Source organism: Chinchilla lanigera, unplaced genomic scaffold, assembly GCF_000276665.1.
Source record: "Chinchilla lanigera isolate Chin_1 unplaced genomic scaffold, ChiLan1.0 scaffold00005, whole genome shotgun sequence".
Lineage (NCBI taxonomy): Eukaryota > Metazoa > Chordata > Mammalia > Rodentia > Chinchillidae > Chinchilla > Chinchilla lanigera.
In genome coordinates, this window is record NW_004955406.1 from 14,955,825 (window position 1) to 14,976,352 (window position 20,528).

At 44.3% G+C, this 20,528-nt stretch overlaps 1 protein-coding gene across 1 annotated transcript; it reads right to left on the reverse strand.

The window, feature by feature from the left end:
• Nucleotides 1-5,012: 5,012 nt before the first annotated feature.
• Nucleotides 5,013-5,635, reverse strand: Kiaa0040 (KIAA0040 ortholog). The gene has a single exon (XM_013520951.1). It carries the CDS (start codon nucleotides 5,610-5,612, stop codon nucleotides 5,289-5,291), a length of 324 nt encoding a protein of 107 aa, XP_013376405.1. The 5' UTR covers nucleotides 5,613-5,635; the 3' UTR covers nucleotides 5,013-5,288.
• Between the last annotated feature and the right edge of the window lie 14,893 nt (nucleotides 5,636-20,528).

A 20,528-nucleotide genomic window follows, 5' to 3' on the forward strand; every position in this document is an offset into this window, starting at 1 on the left:
TAACAGAGAGATTAAGTCACCTGCCTAATTTACATAACCAGTGGGAGCTGACATGAGGTTTGGGACCACTCTAGCCCTGCGTCCCATCCCACAGCACTCAGGGAGGGTTCTGAATGGCCCTGGTCAGGCTGTCCTTGGCATTGCCACTTCAGGGTGAACCTTCATGCTCTTTCAGCCATGCAAACTGGGCCTCCTTTCTTAGCTTCGTCCTGTGTAACTCTCTGCACCTGTGTGTGCTCCTGGCAGCCTGTCCTGATATTGGCCGGAGGGCTTCCCTCTAGGGAACCTCGGCCACACTGTGTTGCGGTGGTTTATGTGCCTGTCTGTCCCCTCAGCCAGGCTGCGAGCCCCTCCAGGATGAGTTCATATCACTAGTGGTGTGCTCTGTGGATAGTGTACTGGTCAGCTTTTTTATTGCTCTGACCAAATACCTGACATACAGAACTTACACGTTTATTTTTGGCTTAGTGTGTTAGAAGGTTCCAGCCCTGGGTAGCTGGCTCTGAGGGACCAGAGAGAGTAGCCCAAAGTCACAACCCCACACCCACCCCGACACACCAGAAGCTTCACTAATCTCCTAGGCGTCTCTCAGGCCAATCGAATTGACAGTCAAGATTAATCATCACAGACAGGAAGCAGCCAAAATTGTTTATGGAATAAATAGCCCGAGGAGGGGGCCAGAGTGTGCACATTACCCTTCCTGTCTCTTTGTGGGGCTGCCCACAGAGGCCTTTGAAAACATCCCTAAGAAACTAAGATGGAAACAGAAGTCTGGTTGAAATGATTCTTTGTCCAGTCTTACAAACCTGTGACTTTGACTTTGGGGGTAATTTTACAGTCAAAGGGGAAGAGGCCAGAGCAGAAGTGCCGTGGTGAGTTGAGGTTGCTGGCGGATGATGGCACTGTATAAATCCGTATTCAGGCCCCAGAGTGTGGCTGGGTCTGGGCGGGTGACCGATGCCACGTAGCTCTACTTGCCCTCAAGTGCGCAGCAGCTACTCCTCCCTCCCCGGGTGGTTTCTGGGCACCGTCCTTCCTTTGCACTGGAAGGTCCAGGAATGTTCTGGAGAAATGAATAGGAAAGTCAATGGTGTCTCTGTTCCCTGGTTGTCCTGAGTGTTGGTGGCAGGGAAGGGAGCTCAGGAATCAGCTAGAACTACTCAGATCACCTTTCTGGTAGGAGACAGGGCAAAGTGTGTGTGCTGTAGCCTTTTTTCCTATGCCCTCTCCAAATGCACTCAGCACAGCACTTCACCAACACATTTGCTTGCTTTTCCCATGAGAGTAAAGACCTCTGGGGTCTGGGATGGGAGCTGCTAGTCTCAGTGGGCTACTGAGCACTTGAAGCATGGCCAGTGTGACTGGGATAGTAGATCTTGGATTTTAATTGATTTTAGTGATTTTAAACAGCTATGTGTGGCTAACAGACAGTATGGAGAAAATTTCCATCCTTCCTGGTTCTCTTGGACAGTACTTCTCCAGATGGCTTCTGCTTTGATGGTAAGCTTGCCATTACCAAGACAGGGATCAGGAGTATCTAAATCATTTCATTTCATAACCAACATGAGGCTATGGCAAGACTGAAAACAAGGTATACACACACACACACACACACACACACACAAGCACATGTATTTCTATCCCTAGTGGCTACTGTAGATCCTCCCTTCTTAGCACTAGATTAATCCGGAGGCCTACTTTTGCTTAAATCTTTGCTGTTTTCCTCCTTTCCTGTAAGAATGCACTGAACTGTGAGGGCACTAATCTCATCAATGGGTTAACCCATTTATGAGTTCATAGCTAACTTGGCTGTTAGGAGGTGGGGCCTAGTTGGAGGAAGTGGGTCATAGGGGTGTGACCGGTCCCAGGCTCTTCCCTGCTCTCTGCTTCCTGGCTATCTGGAGGTGGGCAGCTTTCCTCTGCCATGCTCTTCTGCCACGATGTCTCTGTGCCTTGGAGTCAGCAGACCATGGACTGAAACCTCGGAAACCATGAGCCCAAGGTAAGCCCCTCCTCCTTCACACTGTGGGTGTCCCAGAGATGAGAACCATACGTGCTGCCAAGGAAATCACTGTGCTTTCCTGCAGCTGCTGTCTCTGAAGGACTTTCATCTGAGGCTGTCTGCTTTGCAAAGCGTAAGAAAGCCACATCCCTCGTTTTCCAACTTCTGGCTCTACTGGAAGGCTCTACCGTGACCAGGCAGGGCAGGGCCTTTTGTGTCCCGGAAGGAGAGTCCCTGCGTGCACCATTTCTGAGTGATGAGCAAGCAGAAGTAACACCTAATGTTAAGGAGGTAACTGACTGCAGCAAATAAGGAGGCAAGGCACAGCTTCAAATTTTAAAAAATATTTATTTAAATAAAAATTTCCTTTTCATGTGTCTGAATTTTACAGAAAAATACTGACAAATACTATATAACTTTGATCACTTATATTCTTCTTTAAAAGGCGACTGCCCTCTCTCTAGATTTTCCTCTTTGCCTTTCCTTCTCCACCCCCAAGAAATAAAAAACAGAAAGTAAGTCCATGGAGTGTTGGAGAAAAGACCTCTGATTATCATCTGAGTCTGGCTGAGGCTGTTCAGAAGTACAGGCCAGGACTCAGGGGTGAGGAGGTCCTGTCTGAGCTTGTGATGGCTTAAGAAACCTCTTCTGTATGAATCATTTCCATTCCTCATTAACTTACCCCCCTGCCAGGTTCTGAGGTTCCACTTTGCTCATTACCAGTACGAGCAAAGAAGGATGAAGGGACAGAAGTGGGATGGTACCGGGAAAAGAGGGTATAAGAGAATGGGAAAGAAAGATAAGAATAAAGTGAGAAGAAAAAGGAAAGGACATTTGCCTTAGCTCCTTTTACACTTTCACTAATCCAACACGAATGTGAGGACCTACCATGTGCCTGGCACTATTCTAGACACCTCAGAAAGGCTGGTGCGGGCAATAAATCCCATTCAATTTTGGGCGTTCTGGGTCCCACTCTGGGGAAGCAATGCAGAAGTTTCCGGGTGTCTCATGCCTGCAACTCGAGCAAGATACAGCAGGGATACTGTGCCTGGAGACAGAGGCCTTGTCACAGCAATGACAGCTGACTGCGGCCTTAACTCAAACCGGCAGCCAGTTGCCATGGAGACCATGGTCCCTGATCCAGGTGATCCACTCTCCTGGATCATATCTGACACCCTATTTTGGCTGTCAGCTCCCACATCTCTCCCAAGTCATCCACTTTGGGGGGATTGAGAGCTGAGGATGGGAAGACCTAGTGGGCAGCAGCAGACATGGGGAGCAGGTGGTGTGGGAGATGACGGAACCATCCTGTGATATGCAGGGGACAGTGGGATGCACCAATACAAGTTGTCCCTGTGATACGGGGACAGATAATCAGAAAGACTATGCCTGAATGCCTAGGGACTTTAGGGCTATGTGGAGTGAAAGGCGACTGGCTTTAAAATGTATATAGGCCTGAATTACGATTCACATGGTTATCTGTTTGGAGACCCTGATAACAGAGTCACTACCAATACCCACTCTCCATGGGCCCGGATACGTCAGGAGGGCAGGTGAGTTCCAGGTAACACAAATGAGCAAACAGAGGACATCTTTCCATTCACATAGGCATTGAACTTGGATTTTTGCTACTATAACTGTCATAGCTTAGCTATCTTATTAATTAGACAGTGATTTTGCCACTGTCTAGAACAGCTTCCATGGGAAAATATTTCAAGAAAGCTTCCCGGCAGATTCACAAATGAACTGTTAAAATACAATCTATTCCCAAGTTGGGAATTATCTATCTTTATAATGTCCTCACAATAGAATCAAAACACAACCAGCTCATCATAGAGGTGGATTAACTCTGCTTCCCAACCTCAGCCTGGGGCAAGGGAAAGACTCTCAATTCACTGCAGATCTTGTTTACGCAGCCTCATGTACCTCAAGCACATGTGTCTGCTGGACCTTTGGTACTGCACATATGGTCCTGCCAATCAACACCTAGTCTGGTCCACTGCAGAAAGCAGGTGGCCCTTGATGAAGAGAAGGTCACTTTGAGGGATGGTGAGGTATTACAAGTTTACCCTTAACCTTATCACATAGCCAACAGCAACCAGTTATGAGGACCCACTTGCCTGAGTTTCAAGATAAATATTAGTAAACGTTTTACAGCTTTAGCCTAGTTTCACTGAAACTCTGTTACTCCTGCACTCCTGCAACATACCCTGCACCCAGGGCAGTCTCAGGAAATCATTTCCAGTGTGCCTCCTTTGAGACTGTACTGGAGCCTGTCTTTAATTCCTTCTCTACTGAAAATGTTCGGTTATAAAGAAGGTACCTAGCTCCGGTGTAGCATCTTACTACCCTTCCCATCTGTAAAATATGCATTGCCCAGGTACGTAATTGCAGCCCACTGAAGTGAATGAGTGGATTTGCATAGCTTTCTAGCAGTCACTGCCAAGAGTGGTTTGTTCTTGCTTGGAAAAGTCTACTTTGGTTAAGGGGTAGCATCCCAGAGAGGTCTTGGACAACATTAAACATCCATCAGTGGTAATGAGGACCCTGTCATGAGTTCCAAGAAAAGAGCTTTCGATGAATTTTAATCCACCATACTTGAAACTTTTAGGCACAGGTAAGGGGCCAGAAGTGCAGGAACTTGGTGTGTCCATATCAATATACATTGGGAGGGGACTGTACCAGGTTGCTGGAATGTCCAGATGTGAATATTACAGTAAAAGGTTATGTAAAATAGGAACAGGGACACACACATCTCCAACCTGAGTGGTATATGGAACAGACAGTGCACAGGAGTCTGGCTTGGCTATATAACTGTGTGTATGTGCCTAAATCGGGGCATACTTTTCCATGAGCCATTTCTGCATGTGCATATAATGTACTGCCTTGCATAAAGGATGTAGTCAATGGACAGCTGATGAACAGAATATACTTGCCCATGTACCTGTTGCCTGAATTTGCATAAGTGTTACTGGTGTGTGTGTGTATACTTGGAAGCCACATCAGCATGTCAGGATGAATGTTCTTTGAGCTTTTATTTATAAGGTATGCCAGAGACGTCCAGTTCTGTAGCGAAGCATTGTTATTGGACACGTAGCTGCCAAGGCGGTGCAAGAACTGTCCATGTGCTCCCCTGGGAGAGTCTTCCACTGGGACACTCAGTCTGAGATGTGTTCCTGGCTTGAGCAGTTCTGTGGACATGAGTGCATCATCTCAAGGATTCCTTCTCTCCAGTCTCTGTGTGGTTGGAAGGAGATTTGGCCCTGGAGGGAGGCACCTGTACTTGCTAATAGACAGGCAGTGATGGCCTCTTCTCCATTTGGAGAAGCTTGGGCTGAGCAGAGATCCAGAGGTCTTCCTCATCCCTCTTCTTCTTTTTATTGTGTCGTTCTGGCTGGTGGCGGTTCTTGCCTGCTCGGCTCCAGCAGCAGTGGCAGCAGATGAAGAAGAGGGTGAGGATCATCAGTAAGGGCAGCCCCAGGAGGACAGCCAGGCAGATGGTGTTGAAGATGCCCTCTTCATGTTTGGTCATGATGGTCTCCCAGAGAGAGCTGAAGAAGGAGCTGATTTTCTCCATGGTGCTTGGCCAGTATGGGGACAGATGTCCCATGCAACTCACTAGCAAGTCCTGGGTTCAAGAAGACACAGCCGTGGACACTTGGAATTTAGTCCTCTTTCAGCTTTGAATCTGAGCATGCCACAAGTAAACCTGAAGAGATTGAAACAGAGAGTTCAAGAGAAATGCAATGGAAATGGTTTATAATTTTAACAGCATCGCCGATTTTAGGCTTAGGAAAGAGAAGAAATTGAAGATTTCCAAAGAGTCCACTGAAATTGTACTAAGACTCAACAAACAAGATAATTTCATGGATTTAGTCGATAAGCACTAACTAGTTCCTGCTATGTGGACACACAATATTAAATTCAGGATAAGAGAATTAATATGATATCAGGTCTGGTACACAGTAGGTGATCAAGAGTTGTTAGATAAATGAATCAATGTGCATATCCCATGTTCTGGTTAGGGGCTGGCTCCTTGGACTCTACACAAGGATCTTTTGCTCTTTTCTCCACTGCAGCTTACCTGACAGCTGTTGCATATGCATGCCTCAGGGGAGTTTGGGGTCTGACCCTCTATGTACGGACCCAGCCGTGTTTGAAGCACAAGATGAAATGCTACATCTTGCTGCTGGTGGCAGGAGACACTGGGCCTCCTCCAGGCTGAGGTCACTGGTCCTCATCTTGCCTGACTCCTGCCCTCCTGTTTGCTTGCCGTCTTCTGTGCTCCATGTCTCCTCCCCTCTTTATGTCCCGCTTTTGTGTTTGCTTCCCTCCACTTTCTGCCTTCTTCTTACTTTCATCTCTGTTTTCAGTTGCTTGGTTCCCAAGTCTCCTTTCTGCCTGTTCCATTTCTTCTCAGGGGAGAGGAGCCTTGAAGTTCTGTGGAAACCAGGGTGGAGTCTCAGGACGCCTCTCTGCTCCTACACCGACCTCAGTGTAGAGCAGGGACTGTTCTCTTCCTCTGTCACCTCTCTACCTCTCCATACCTGTCTTGAGCCTCAGCACTTAAGTACAACAGGCTTCCTTGGGACTTGGAATCCATGGGTTCTTAGGGCCAAACAAGACCTTGAGGACAACTATGATTGAAGGAAATTCATAAGATTTCTTGGTGCAAGACATCCCCTGGACCCAAATTATTAGAGTCACTGATTTATTATTATTATCATTATCATTATTATTATTTATTATTGTTTTTGGCTAGTATACTATTTTTGGTTAATATACTATATTGTTATTTTCATTATCATTATTATTAGAGTCACTGATTTTTAGGCTGGAGACTTAGAATTCATCCTGTCCAACTATCACTTAAGGAAGACAGATATAAAGCTCAGAATGGAGGGGTGACATGTCTGGGGCCACACAGAGCTGCCAGACTTCTGGATAATGAGTCCTGCCATCTTGCAAGGGTGCTGAGCAAGTGGAAGAACTAATGCTGGTAATACTATTTTGTGATGTGTTTCTTTTTTTTTTTTTTTTTTTGGTTTTTCTCCGGTACCAGGAACCGAACTCACGACCTTGCGCTTGCCAGGCAGGCGCTTTTGCCGCTGAGCTAAATCCCCAGCCCCATGATGTGTTTCACTTAATACTTTTCTAATCACTTTCTCATGTACTTTATCTTTTAAGCGAACAACAGGATGGTGCGGTGACTGTGGACAGATGCAGGTTGGCTCAGGGTTTACTTTATTGCCTTGTACCGGAGGAGAAAGTTATGGCCCTCTTGGGTGGTGCATTATACACAGTACCCCAGGGGCTGTCCTTGGAGGTCTCATTCCTTGGACAACTTGCTCTGTAAATGTCTCATGCACTCAGTGGCTAGTGTACCTACCCAGGCCCCACCTGACGTTAGTCTCGGTTGGGTGGCATGCTACCCTACTCCTGATTTGCACAGTTTTTGCAATTATACACACTGGCACTTACTACTGTGCCCTTTGGTTTACAGTGACCCAAGTAATGCTGTCGGAGGACAATGATACTTTTAGCTAACTTTTATTAAGCACTTAATTCTACGCAGGCATTGTTCTAGACACCTTACTCCCATTAAGTCACTTCATCTTCATTACAGCCTTATGAAATAGGTACCATGATTTCCCTATTCCGCAGTGAAGAGATGGAGACACAAGTCACAAGTGGCTGAGCTGGCCTTGCTCCTGGGGAGTTTGGCTCCAGATCTCTAGGAGGTGAGTGGGTCACAGGCATTGCTCTGGGGCCTCCTATTCCTTTGTATGGAGTTAACCCATTTTTGGCGAGCATCCCAGGATTTGCAGAATCTTACAATCCTTGGCTACTCCCCAGACTGACTTAAACATTTATTCCAGTCTATTGTAGAAAAGACTGTGGAGATTTACTTTCCATTGTTAGGCACTTGCCAAATGCTGAAAGAAACATAAAATAAAACCTGAGTCCTGCCCAAGTGCAGTTTTATAGAAAGCACATGGCTGCCCACATTTAAATTCAACATGCAACAGAGAAAAGAAGCCACATCCTCTCACTGGAGCCTCTTCCAAAGCCCCTCCTGGGACCTGGGGACATCCCATGTCATGGATCTGCCCACACCCCACCAGGAACCCAGCTCTTTGTAGAGAAAAGAAATCCCTGGCACCCTATAACCTCTCGGTGCTCTCCTTTCATATCACTCCCTCTCTTCTGGGCTTACCTTCTCCCTTGGCTATGGCCTTTGTTTTTATCTCAGCCTTCTGTGGCCCATGAAATCTTGGCACATTTGTTGTGGAAGACTTTGGGTACTTTTTACACAGTTTTCTGGGGCCAAGCACCTCCTTGCATGTATAATCAGTGATTCATGTGAAAGGATGACCATCTCCACAATTACTGATAAATTATCCTGCCTCAGGCTGATATTGATCTCCGCAGGGAACAGAAGGGCACCACAGGCCCACTACTGGGGTCGGCCATGGAAAGAGGAAGGGCAGCGAGCTTTAGGAGAATATTAGGAAAGTTTTCACGAAGGTGGACACACTTAAGAAGGATCTTGAAAGATAAGTAGGATTTTGACTAAGAATATAGGTGAAAAGAATGTTCAGACATTCTAGGCAGAGAAACTTCTAGAGCCCAAGCAGGAGAACAGGACATTTTCTGCTGAGCCCGGGGCTCAGGGTAGGAGAGGAGATGACAGAAGATAAGCTAGGCCGGCATCTCGGGGACAGAGTAGCGGTGGGTGCTCATTTGGGAGATTTGTAACAGGAGAAGTTGTGATCAGAGCTGCCCTTCAGGACGAGATCCAAAGATAGAAAAAGCTCTGGAACATGGTTTTTATTTTTTTCCCTTAAAGAAAAAGAACTTATTAGGTCACCTAGAGATTTTATGAGATATGTAATAAAATAAGTTCTGAGTTACCTGGCATTTATGGTAAAAAGACAAAACCATTTGTGCTTTTCTATGTCATTCCCACTTATCAAAGAAAGAAAATGTACTTAGCAACGTAAAGGGATAAATAGTTCTCTGGCACTGGTGGTAAATGTTTTAGGAGAGCTCTTTATCCATTTAACAAACATTTATTGGACACCTAATATGTGCTATGCTCTTTGTTAGGCGTAGATTCAGCAATGAACGACAGAGCTATAGTTTCTGACATCATGGAGCTGTGTACATTCTAGGGGAGTTATTATTATTAAAGGATCATGTCATAAAAGACAAATATAATAAGCAAACTCCAACTGAGGCAGCTTGGTTGGCTGAAATAAAAGCATGCATTTGAATTATGTGTTTTCCTCTGCGTCCCAGGGCCTCCTGCCCCTCCTACCCCTCCTACCTTTGTCTTAAACTTGTCCATCCCTTGGCACCTAAAATAGCCTTTGAATAAATAGATTTCTTTTCAAACTAAGGCTAAGTCAATAACTCACTTCTGCATTTCTAAAGGTACTTATTTGAGTCTGTTCTCCACACAGCCAAAGAGAGTATTCATTAACATTTGGGAACCTAGTCTAGGGGAAATTCGATTAAAAGGTATTCTTTATATTTTTTAGTCTAAGAATTCTCTTCTTGGCCCCCCTAGGTTACTTGCTGAGCTCCGCTAATCTATAGTGTTTCATTAGTATTTATGAGCTTTGCATTATTAGCATTTCCAGGAAACAATCAAATATCTCCTTGGTGGTATGAATTAAAAGTTGGCGCTTCTGTGGGATGTTTTGCAAAAGAAGCCACACTCCGGGCCCGTAGAATGCTCTCTGGGAGACCTTCGCCTTTTGTTGGCTTTCAAGTATCGCTGACACTATTTGAAATGGAATTCATCTGTTGTTGTAAAACCAACAATAGATGCCAATCAACCTTCACCGTGCGACTGTGGTTGTGTGTGTGGGGGGGTGAGGAGTTACCTTCAGTTCTCTGGAAACCAAATACTATTATCTCTCTACTCTCTGTAATGTCTTGGGGCTGGGGGAGAACCAGTCTTCTTTTTTCTTCCAGCATGTGTAAGGTGTTGATGGGGAGCAAGATAGTAGGACCAGAAAACTGACCTGGGTTTGAGCCCTGGGTTAACCTGCATGACCTTGGTAAGTTCTTGAGCCTCTGCTATACAAAGAAGTTAATAGGCTTCCCTCATAATGATGTTGTGAGGATTAAAAAGGCTCAATCTATTTCATGCATTTTGTAAACTGTAAAATACTATACAAACATAATCCATATAACAGTGGGTTATCTCCAAATAACAATGGGCTAATCCCAGCCTGGAGCTTTTCCTCCCCATCCCTGACCTCTAAGCCCAATCGTCATTGGCAAAGAACTACAAGTCCCCATCTCACTCAAATGAAAAGGGTTTCATGAGTGACCAGCCTGCTTATGGCTGATCTGTAGGTTTGTAGCTGTGACTCTAGATTTTCATCCAATGACTGTATGGGGAAAGGTCACCTGGGGAATATTTGTTGGTGTCTGAGGAGAGGGTCTGCAGGCCCCAGCCTCCCTCCCAGGATTTGGGAAACTGGGAAGTATACAGGGGCGAGCCATTCCTCAGGAAGGTCTGATCCACGCTCTGTGGGCCAACAGCTGCTGTGATGTTGTGTTCTGGGCTGGCCTGGGGCTGGTGTTCTTCTGGAGCTCTCCAAGACAGGGGGTAGTGCATTCTAATTTGCCACTCATTATTCCTGCTGATTAGATGGAATGATACATGTAAAGTTCATGTAAAAGATACATGTAAAGAATAGTGTCTGTCCAGTAGTAAATGCATTCTAGAAATGTTCAAGACAGGGACCATGAAGGCATCCAATTAAATCCCTAAGACCAACCCCAAAATGACCTCGAAATGGTACAAATCCTCAGTTTTCTTGTAAGAGAGAAGTTCAGGTCTCTATCAGAACTGTAAGAGATTCCTCTGCGGTAGCTTCAGACTCCCGGTAGGCATGGAGGACTACCTTATAGTTTAAAATAGGGGCAATGATCTCCCCTTGGCTCTCTCCTCATATCCTTTCTTTGTGCTTTGTCTTGCTTTGGGATTATCATGTGCTTGCTTTATCTCTTCTGCCCAATGACCTCGGATGACAGCCAGATAAACTTCTGGCCAGGCAGTCTCTCAGGGGGTTAAAGATGCAGATTCCTAGGCCCCACTCTTAGAGATCCTGATTCAGTAGATCGGATGTCAACCTAGGAATTTATAATTCAGGCAACAGATAGCCTGAGTGCTTCAGGATAATTGTCAGCTGTGTGCGAAGTATTATAAAGGTGAGTGAGGTCGCCTGTGAGCACAGGAATGAAGGAATGAATTAGTGGCCTCAGGCAGCAGGGAAGAGGTCTGTCTCCTCACACAGCAGCACAGTGGCCTGTGTGGGGCACCTCCTCTGGTGTTTTTTCTTGCTGTGTGTAGTCAGGGCATCTGAGCCAGAACTGGTTTCCTGGAAGTCACAATTCCATGTTGTAAACATTTGCTGAGGCCCAACAATGTATCTGGCCCCACGCCTTCAGATTTGGAGCCTTCCCAGTCTAGCAAGGAGGAGAAAGGAAAATAGCAGCAGTGCACTATGAGTCCTGTGGTCAAGCTGTGCGCAAAGGGCTACAGTGCTGTGCGAGCAGCGCAGTGGACGGGGCAGGTGAATCGGGGTGCAGAGGGTTAAGGGAAAGGGATGGAAACGAAGCAACAGTCAAGATGTCTGCTGTCTTGTCGGGCAGTGATTTGTGAGCATTCACTACATGTTGGGAGTGACACTAGGACTTGATCATCTAAGAGTAAGCAACAAGACCCCTGACTTGTTAGTGTTCAAACTAAAACTTGAAATTCCATTTGACCCAGCATATTCTGGTACCCTGCCGAAAGAGTGTAAGACATTATATTACAGTGATACCCACATACCTATGTTTATAGCAGCACGATTTATAATAGTTAAATATTGAAAGCAGCTTATACGTCCATCAAAAAATGAGTGGGTAAAGCAAATGTGGTGTTCATACACAATGGAACACTACTCTGCTATAAAGATAAACTTGAGTCATTTGTAGGGGAACAGGTGCTCCTTGAGACCACAATGTTATGTGAAATAAATCAGATACAGAAGCTTAAATATTGCCTGGTTTCTTTTATATGAGAAACTTAAAATATAAATAAAGAGTAAAATAAAATATAGACAGTAAGAAGAGAAAGAGAGCTTTCTCAAATGGGAACAGGATAAAAAGATAGGAGGGGATGGAAAGGGGCTGAAAAGGGGGTTGGGATGTGCTATGTACACACACCAACTCCACACAAGGAACATAAACATCATGTACTGCAGACATGTATAAAAAAAGTCTAGTGTGGAAGCAAACATGCATCAGAGAACCATACAGATAGGAGTGGCAGTATAAACATAGTACATGCAACAGGAAGAAACTCCCATGCTATGCCTGCGGACACCAGGCAAGGGACCCATTGGGAGGGTAAGGGAGGCTCTGAGTGGGTGTGACTGAGCTACCACCTGAATTACAAAAACAGCAAACACACAGCCAGGTTGTCTGAAACATCCTAAGACACAGAAGAAATTTGTTTAAAAGAATACGCCCGACATGTTTTTCTGCAACCCTCGGGCACCCTTCCAGGTGAGCGTCTCTAAATTTACAGCCACGATTCCCATTATTAATACATCATCAAGTGTCCTCCAGAAGTCGAATCACAGGGAAAAAACACATTTACTGGGATTGTTACCGGATGAACAGCTGGATCCACTGCTTCTCCTGAAAAGGATCCAAAAAGGACAGCATGGCTCTACTCTCTACCTTTAGTCTGCTGTGAGTTCTCCAAATTTAGGTGTGTATGTGTGCGTGGGCATGCACACACACCCACCCACACACACACATTTTCCTTTTTGCCAAAATAAGAGTCCTGTCAAACAGCCTCTGACCCCTGCCATCTCTCCTGGAGGTTTAAAACATCTTATTCAACCCTAGCCCTCTCCGTCTGTCCATCCACACCTTGGCCCTGCTTTCAACTCCCCACAGTGATGATAATATCACACGCATCAGACACCCAGGCTCCCTGGCTGTGAGGGCACACAGTGAAACATTAGTCCATGGTTATTAACTCTGCTGCTCTGGGTATATATTTTCTTGACGGTTCTCACCTTGCTAACCTGGCATGCTTAGATGCCCTCTAATAGATGTAAGTACTGTGTTGTACAAAAACTGTCAGATCATGGCAAATAATCTGCTTGTAGAACATTATGTTTATTACTTAAACCCAGATCTAAGCATTTTAAAATAGGTAACTATTATTTCCAATTTAATTAATTGCTTCAAATAACTAGTCCTAATAAAAGTTGGAGGCTATGTTATTTCCTAGAGCATGCATATATGATGTGCAACTAGATATTGATTGTTAAGGGAAAATAGATGGTATTTTCTCTCAGGATCGATGTTATAATTATGGTTGCAATTTTGAACAACAGCACAAATAGATCATCAATATAGAAATGATTAAGGTGCTATAGTTATTAAAAATAATGAAATGATATTTGACTTTATGGGCACTGTGGATTAGAGGAACCCTGAAATGGGCCACCTGATTGAATTTCCTTACTTTATTGATGAGACATCTGGGACCTCTTGCTCGAGGTTACCCAGCTAACCTAGTAGAGTTAGGGTTAGAATTAAGATCCTTCAACTCTCAGTTCTCCTTCTTGCCAGGTTCCCCTCCAAAAGTCCTTACAAATCTGTACCTCAGCAGTGCTTTTTTTTTTTTAAATTTTAAAGAGAATAGTAAAAAAAAAAAAAGAATAATAGCAAAATACAAACAAAACAAAGCAAGAATATTAAAAATGATATGGGATTTCAAAACAAAATGATAGGAATTAACAGTGGTTGTTATATTACATATTGTTATCTTCAACAAAACTGCTCAGATTACCAGATGTAAGAAAGTAAGATTGTTCAAACCATTAAAGGGAATAAAAAAATAATTATTAGATAAAACATTAGAGATAATACAGAGTTTCACTGGACAGGATGGTAGGAATTCACCAATGGTTGCTATATTGCATATTGTTGTCTTCATATTAGTTGCTCAGACCTTTGCAAGAGACCCACCACACTGTTCCTGAGCGTGAGCTAGACTGCACCCTCAGCCCCTGTCTGTCCTTCCCTATGTGGTCCTATGACTGCTCCTTGCCTATTTCTGCTTGCTCATTGGGCCATCTACAAAGGACCCAGGGAAGGACTCTAAGAGCTTCGGGACAGCAGTGATGGAAGGTGTTCCTAAGTGCTCTGTGGATGATCACAACGGATGGCAAAATGAGTGAGAAATAAATCTTTTTGGATGAGGCCACTGAGGTTTGGGGAGGTTTTGCTATAGCAGTTGGCCTTACCTGACTAATACACATAACAAAAAAGCTCCCGTGGGTAATGCTTCCACTGTGATGATTTCAACAACTCTCCCATAGGATAGCTTTGACCCATGAGTGGTTCACCTCAATGCTTTTGGGTGGTGGTTCTAGACCAAATCCTCTGGGTTTGAATTCTGGCTCCACTGCTCGCTAGCTGTACCACACTGCAAGTTAACCTCTCTATCTGTGGCTCAGTGTTCTTATTTGTAAAACGGAATTAATGATAGGGTATTGTATGGATTAAATGAATCAGTGCCTTGCAGCCTAGCCTCACAATAAATGTGAGTCCTGATGATGTGACCCCAAACAAATAGGGTGGTCCACATAAATATCCCTTTACTCATAAGCTAATGATTTTGTCTTTTTCAAATTTCAAATGGTTCTGGAGTCATGAGCTTGATTATGCAGGTCTCCTTTAAAAGGCCTTTTACCCTCTCTTTCTAGTTTTCCTATACTAAGGAGGCTTTACATTATTCCTTTCATCATTCTTTTTCAAAGCAATCCTTCCAAAATTAAACTGGAGACATCATCAGAGGCAGAATTATAATGGTTTAGATATGCCTTTTCACCCTGTGTCTGTGGAACTGTGTGGAATGGGACACAACCCACCCTTCTCACCTCCATACTATTCTGGCCTTTTGTCTCCTTTCTTTCCTTCTGCTAATGTACTTGGTAAGCACCTAGCCAGTACACGGCAGTGGGTGCTGCAGATACAGTCAAGATAACAGTATTACTGGGAGAGGTCTACTGGGAGAAGACAGTAAATGAGTCCAACTATGTCACTATATTTATAAAGGAAAATTATAAAGGAAATCATTGGAGTGACCTCCACAGAGGTGACTTTAAACTGAGAGTTGAAGGATAACAAGGACCCAGCTGTGCATTGAGCTAAGGGCAGTGACTTCCAGGTGGCACAAACAGCCAGTGCAAAGGCTCTGAAGTGGGAAAGAGCATGGCATTTCCAGGAGAGAGAGAAGCTGTGCAGCTGGACCGTGGTGAATAGGGAAGGTGAGGTGGGGCTAAGGACAGGGAGCTGACTGGGGCCTCATTTGTCCCATTGCCTGGTACACGCATGGAGGGTGGGGGTGGAAAGACAAGAGAAAAGGTCCTGAGATGAAGGGGTGGCACCGTATCATGTCTACTGTTACTGCTTTTGTTCAGTCCCTCAGACTGGTCTCCAGCTTTTCCTTCCTTCAATTCATCTTTCTAAAATCTGAATGTGATCCTTCTTTGGCTCTCTGTTACTTATAATAAATACAACTTCTAGTAAGGAGGATAAGGCTTTTGTAATCTATGACTCCATCATCCCACTCTCTTCTTCTACAGTGCCACACTTTCCTAAATTTCCCCTAATTCCCTGCTGTCACTTTGCTATGTTCTGTCTGCCTGGGTAAGCTGGACGGTCAACTTGATTGGCTCGATAGATGCCCAGGGCATTAGTAAAGTATACTTCTGGGTATGTATGGGTGGATCATGGAGGTGTGACCTTGGGGACTGTATCTGGCCCAGGGCTCTTTCCTCTCTGGCCCTGTTCTCTGGCTCTGCTTTCTAGCTACCACCAAGTGAGAAGTTCTGCTCCACCATATTCTTCCACCATGATGTTTCTGCCTTGGAGCTAGCAGACCATGGACTGAATCCCCTTAAATCATGCACCAAATGAAGCCTCTCCTCATTTAAGTTGTCGAGTATTGTGTCCCAGTGACAAAATGCTGACTAATACACTGGGATGTTCCTGTTACTCAAGCCTTCTCTGCGAGGTCTTCTGTGACTCTGTTTCCCGTCTCCCATTGCCAAACTGATTTCTATCTCTTTCAAGCTTCTTCAGAGGCAATTATCTCTAAAGCCTGATCTCACTGTATTATAATTATTTGTTTCCTTTGACAAATCATAAGAATAGAGAAAAATACAAAGGGTTATATATATATATTTCAAATACTCCCTTGTACTTGACCTGTTTTCATACTTGCTTCAAGTGGAGAGAGTCTCAATCCTCCATATGACCTGAAAGTCTAGTGTTGTGCTTATCACATAATAGGTGCTTATAAATATTTTAAAAATGAATGAATTCTTTTAACACTTGGACTAAGTAGAAGGGCCATGCATCCTTCTCTCTCTCCTTTGCTTCACGTTTACCTGCATCCTATCAGATCGTCTCATGCACTCTACCTTTATATTCCAAGTTCGTGTACTTCCCTCTGTTTTTGTGTCTTGGTCACTGTCGTCTGTCACCCAGGTTACCGCAGTAGCTTCCTTATCAACCTTCCAGGTCTATTCTTCCCTCACTATGGTCTGTTCTTCCTACACAAACCAGATTATGTTGCTCCCACCTCTGGTCTATACCCTATGGCTTCCCATCACCTGAAGTGTAAAATCTCAGATCCTTTATTATATCCCCAAAGTCCCTCCATCATCTGTCCCTTGCCTCCATCACGTAGCCCCTGCTCCATCTCTACCCTGCCTTGCTCTCCCTACTTTCTTCTGTGCCTTGGCCACACCTGCTTTTGTTCTGTCCCCCTGACCAGGGACTCGTCTGTCCCTTTGCCTGGTATGTTTGTTCTCACATTGTGGAGTGAGTACTTCAAAATATTCAGATCTCAGCTCAAATGCATTTCCATTCAAATTCCCTCTAACGTTACCTCAGCAAGAGGCTTTTCCTAATCCGGTCAACTTCTGTCACACGATCCCATCTTATTACGTTTGTGGTATTCCCTTCTCTGGAGTTCCCCATTCACTCATGATGCCCCGGTCATGGTGCTGTACACGTTTAAAGCCTGTCTTCCTCCATTGGAATATAAGCTCCATGAGAACAGGGCCACTCCCGACTATTCTGTTCCATTTGGATGCTCAGAGTATACCATATAGCTGCATGAATACATGAAGCTAACTCAAGGGTCGGGAAGGAAAAGTGAGATTTTAAAGGATTTTAAATTTTTCATTACGCACGTTGGTTATATAGAATGATGATGTTCACTTGGTAAACTGGAGCATGTATTTAACACACTGACCTTTTTCTGTCCCTTAACTCCCTTCTTCTCTGCCTTTCCCTGCCCTGATCCTCTTCTCCATCTCTAAAGGTCTAATTTCCTGTCATCTCAAAAATTAAATCTTGGATAAACACCAGTCAGTCAATCCAGGTCACTGGAGAGAAAGAGCAGAAGCAGTGAAGGATACAGCCATCTGTGCTGGACTGTGATAATAATTACCTACCTATTTAGTCAACTGTCCAGTCAGATCCTCTAGCCACTAGACTCAGGGGGAAATAATGATCAAGAAAATCCCATGGTCACTAAAAGCAGTGGGGAGAGGGGGTGTGTGTGTTTTATCAGCTCCTAAGTAATCACTTACTTTCCTTTCGCTCAGTTACAAAGAGCCTATTGTAGCTGGGACATTCTAATAACAAGGGACCCTTTCCTAATTATTATATGCTCTATTTCAGGTTCAGCAGAAAAGAAAATTAAAAAGCTCCATTTTACTTCAGGTTCAAATGAGTCAATCTTTCAATCAATCAAGTATTAATTAAGCCACGCTAGACATGCAGGGAAAGTAAAAGATACCTTCTCTGCTCTCAACAGTGATACCAGGAAAATAATTCTTAGAGCATGATTTAAGAATAATCAAAGTAGTTTAAAAAGAGATTTTCATTGGGATTCCTTCAATTTTTCTCTTATGGAAAAATGGAGCATTCTTTTCCTCTCTGTTTCCTTCTTCTTCCCTACCTTTAGTCATCCCCAATTATACTGTGTCCCCAGGATCCAGGTCATAGACTCTGAGAATAATTTGTCCTTTCTGGCACCCTCTTAGCAATAACCACTGGAAACGGTGTCTAACTCTCTGCAAATTTCAACCATGCTAAAGGTAAAGGAACACGATATCTCAGGCTGTTAAAAGTCCGCGTCTTCTGCATACTTACCTCCCTGAGATCGTTAAGGAAATTTCCTAATTTTTCTTCTCATAAACCAGAAAACTCATAGCCAAGGGTTTTGCCTCCCTCTCTAACACACAGTGGGGTCTGGGGACATTCAGGTAAACACTAAGAGCACAGCTTTCTTTTCCATGGACAGAGGTAGCGGCATCTTGGGATCTGATATTCTATCCACTGACGGCATTACTTTCTGGCACTGTGCCTAGTGGAACGTGTGCCGGCAGGATTTGCTGAATGGGTGAATGAATGAGTGCATTTCTGGGTGGAGCAAATGAAACAGTGTGTGTTAAGCAGGAAGTTAAGTATATTTCACAGTGGGTGCCTTAAAGCTGTCTTGAAAACTGTAAAACACCTTTATTATTGTGATTCATATTCTATGAAAGGTAGCAACATCCTTTTATTAATGAACTATTTTGTTTTAACCTGAGTTTGATCAATTTTCACTGAACTGGCTTAAAGGGCAAGTTGACTGCCTCAGGGAAGCGGGGAAGACACATTCTGCTCCCTCTGCTTCCTTGCTGTTTGTTTCCCCTCATCCAGCTGCTGCTCCCTCCGTCAGCCCTTCTGACCTCCGGCATCTAATTTCTTAGGGGAGCCTTGTTTTGCCCATTGCTATCAACTTTCTCCTTTTCATTTCAACTGGAAGGCTCACTTGTTTTCCTCTGACCCACCTCTCTGGACTGGATACTTCAAAAGGCCAAAGCCTCAAAACAGAGGGCCGGCAAATGTTTTATTGCCTCTTACAAGAGCAGGCAATCATCTGTTGAATCAAACGCCGCCATCCGTTGAGTCATTGTTTAGTTCACAACTCTGTGTGTGCTCAAGGTTTTATGAGGTCTCATGCAACAACTCAGGGGAAGCCTGGGTTTTGCCCCATTGTACAGAAGGGAAAATTGAGGTTATCAGAGATTAGGAAATTTGCCCAAACCCATGGAGTTACTAAGAGACAAAATAAGGTTTGAAATTAGTCCCTAAGAGTTCAATGATCCTGTTGTAATTACTCACTCTGCAGCTGTCATTGGCAGGATGATGGTGTGTTCACCCAAGCTTTCATCTCCCAACATCTGAAAGCTGCCACCTGCATGCCTGATTTAATGGCTAATGTGGCCTCAAGGAGCTCAGATTTAATAAGACTAAACACACCAGTACAGAAGTGCAATACAACATCACCTGTGACAAGGGTGATGGGCCCCAGCGGCAGGAAACTCCTATAGTAGGCATAGTACTCACTGGCAGTCCAAGAGCTGTATCTAACACACAAGCGCTTTTATTTTTTAGATTATTTTTTCTGCTTCCTCCGATTTCATATCAAATTCTCAATCTTAGTCCTAAGATTTGGCTACACTCACTTCCCTCATAGTCACATAACTTCCCATGAAGCTGCTGCAGCCAGCTTTAAAAAGGCCTGCAGTCTCTCTGATGCCCTACCTCACCACTCCACCCAGTCCTGTCCACCCACCTGATCCCTGCAGACAATCGATGCTTGTAGCCCCTGGATTTTCAAGCCCTCAGGAGAAGGGACAACATTGCCTGTTCTCTGTGCAATCACTTATCAGTCATGCAGTGGCTTGAAAAATACACTTGGGGACCAAGGCAAGTCTTTCTTAGCAGCTGTATGTCCAATTTGATGGACCAACCCGGGTCTCTGGCTGCTCAGACAAATGATAAAGATGTGGGAGGTTCGCAAGAGGAACAAGCACGTTAGATATTGGTGGGGGGAGGGGAGTAGAAAGACTGTTAAGCAAGGAGTCAGAGGACCCAGTTATAGTCCTGTTCTGTTGTCCTCCATGCTTTTGACCTTGGACAAAATCAGCTAAGCTTCTTGAGCCCTTTCCTCATCTAAGAAATGAGGTTATTACCCATCCTGGATATCTCTCAAGGTTGTTGTGAAGAACAGACAAGACTTGTGAAAGAACACTGAGAAGGGAAAAGAAAATTGCAATCTAAATGCAAGGTGGTGGTATGTTAGGGGATGATATTAAAAAGCTGAATTAAAGCTAAAATTAGAACACAGCTTTTCTTACTGATGCAGCCCTCCACCCTCCCTTTCCCTCAGGTCTTTTATGAATCGTAGTCATCAGGAGCTGTGTTTCCAGTGTGGAGGATTTATGAGCACACACTCTGATACAGCTCATACTTCTGTATACATCCAATCTGACCACATCCTGGTATTAGTGCTAATAAAACCTGTAGCCATGGTTACGGTGAAAGACCTTGGTTAGTCAGCTCTCATTTTTACTGCTCAAAACTC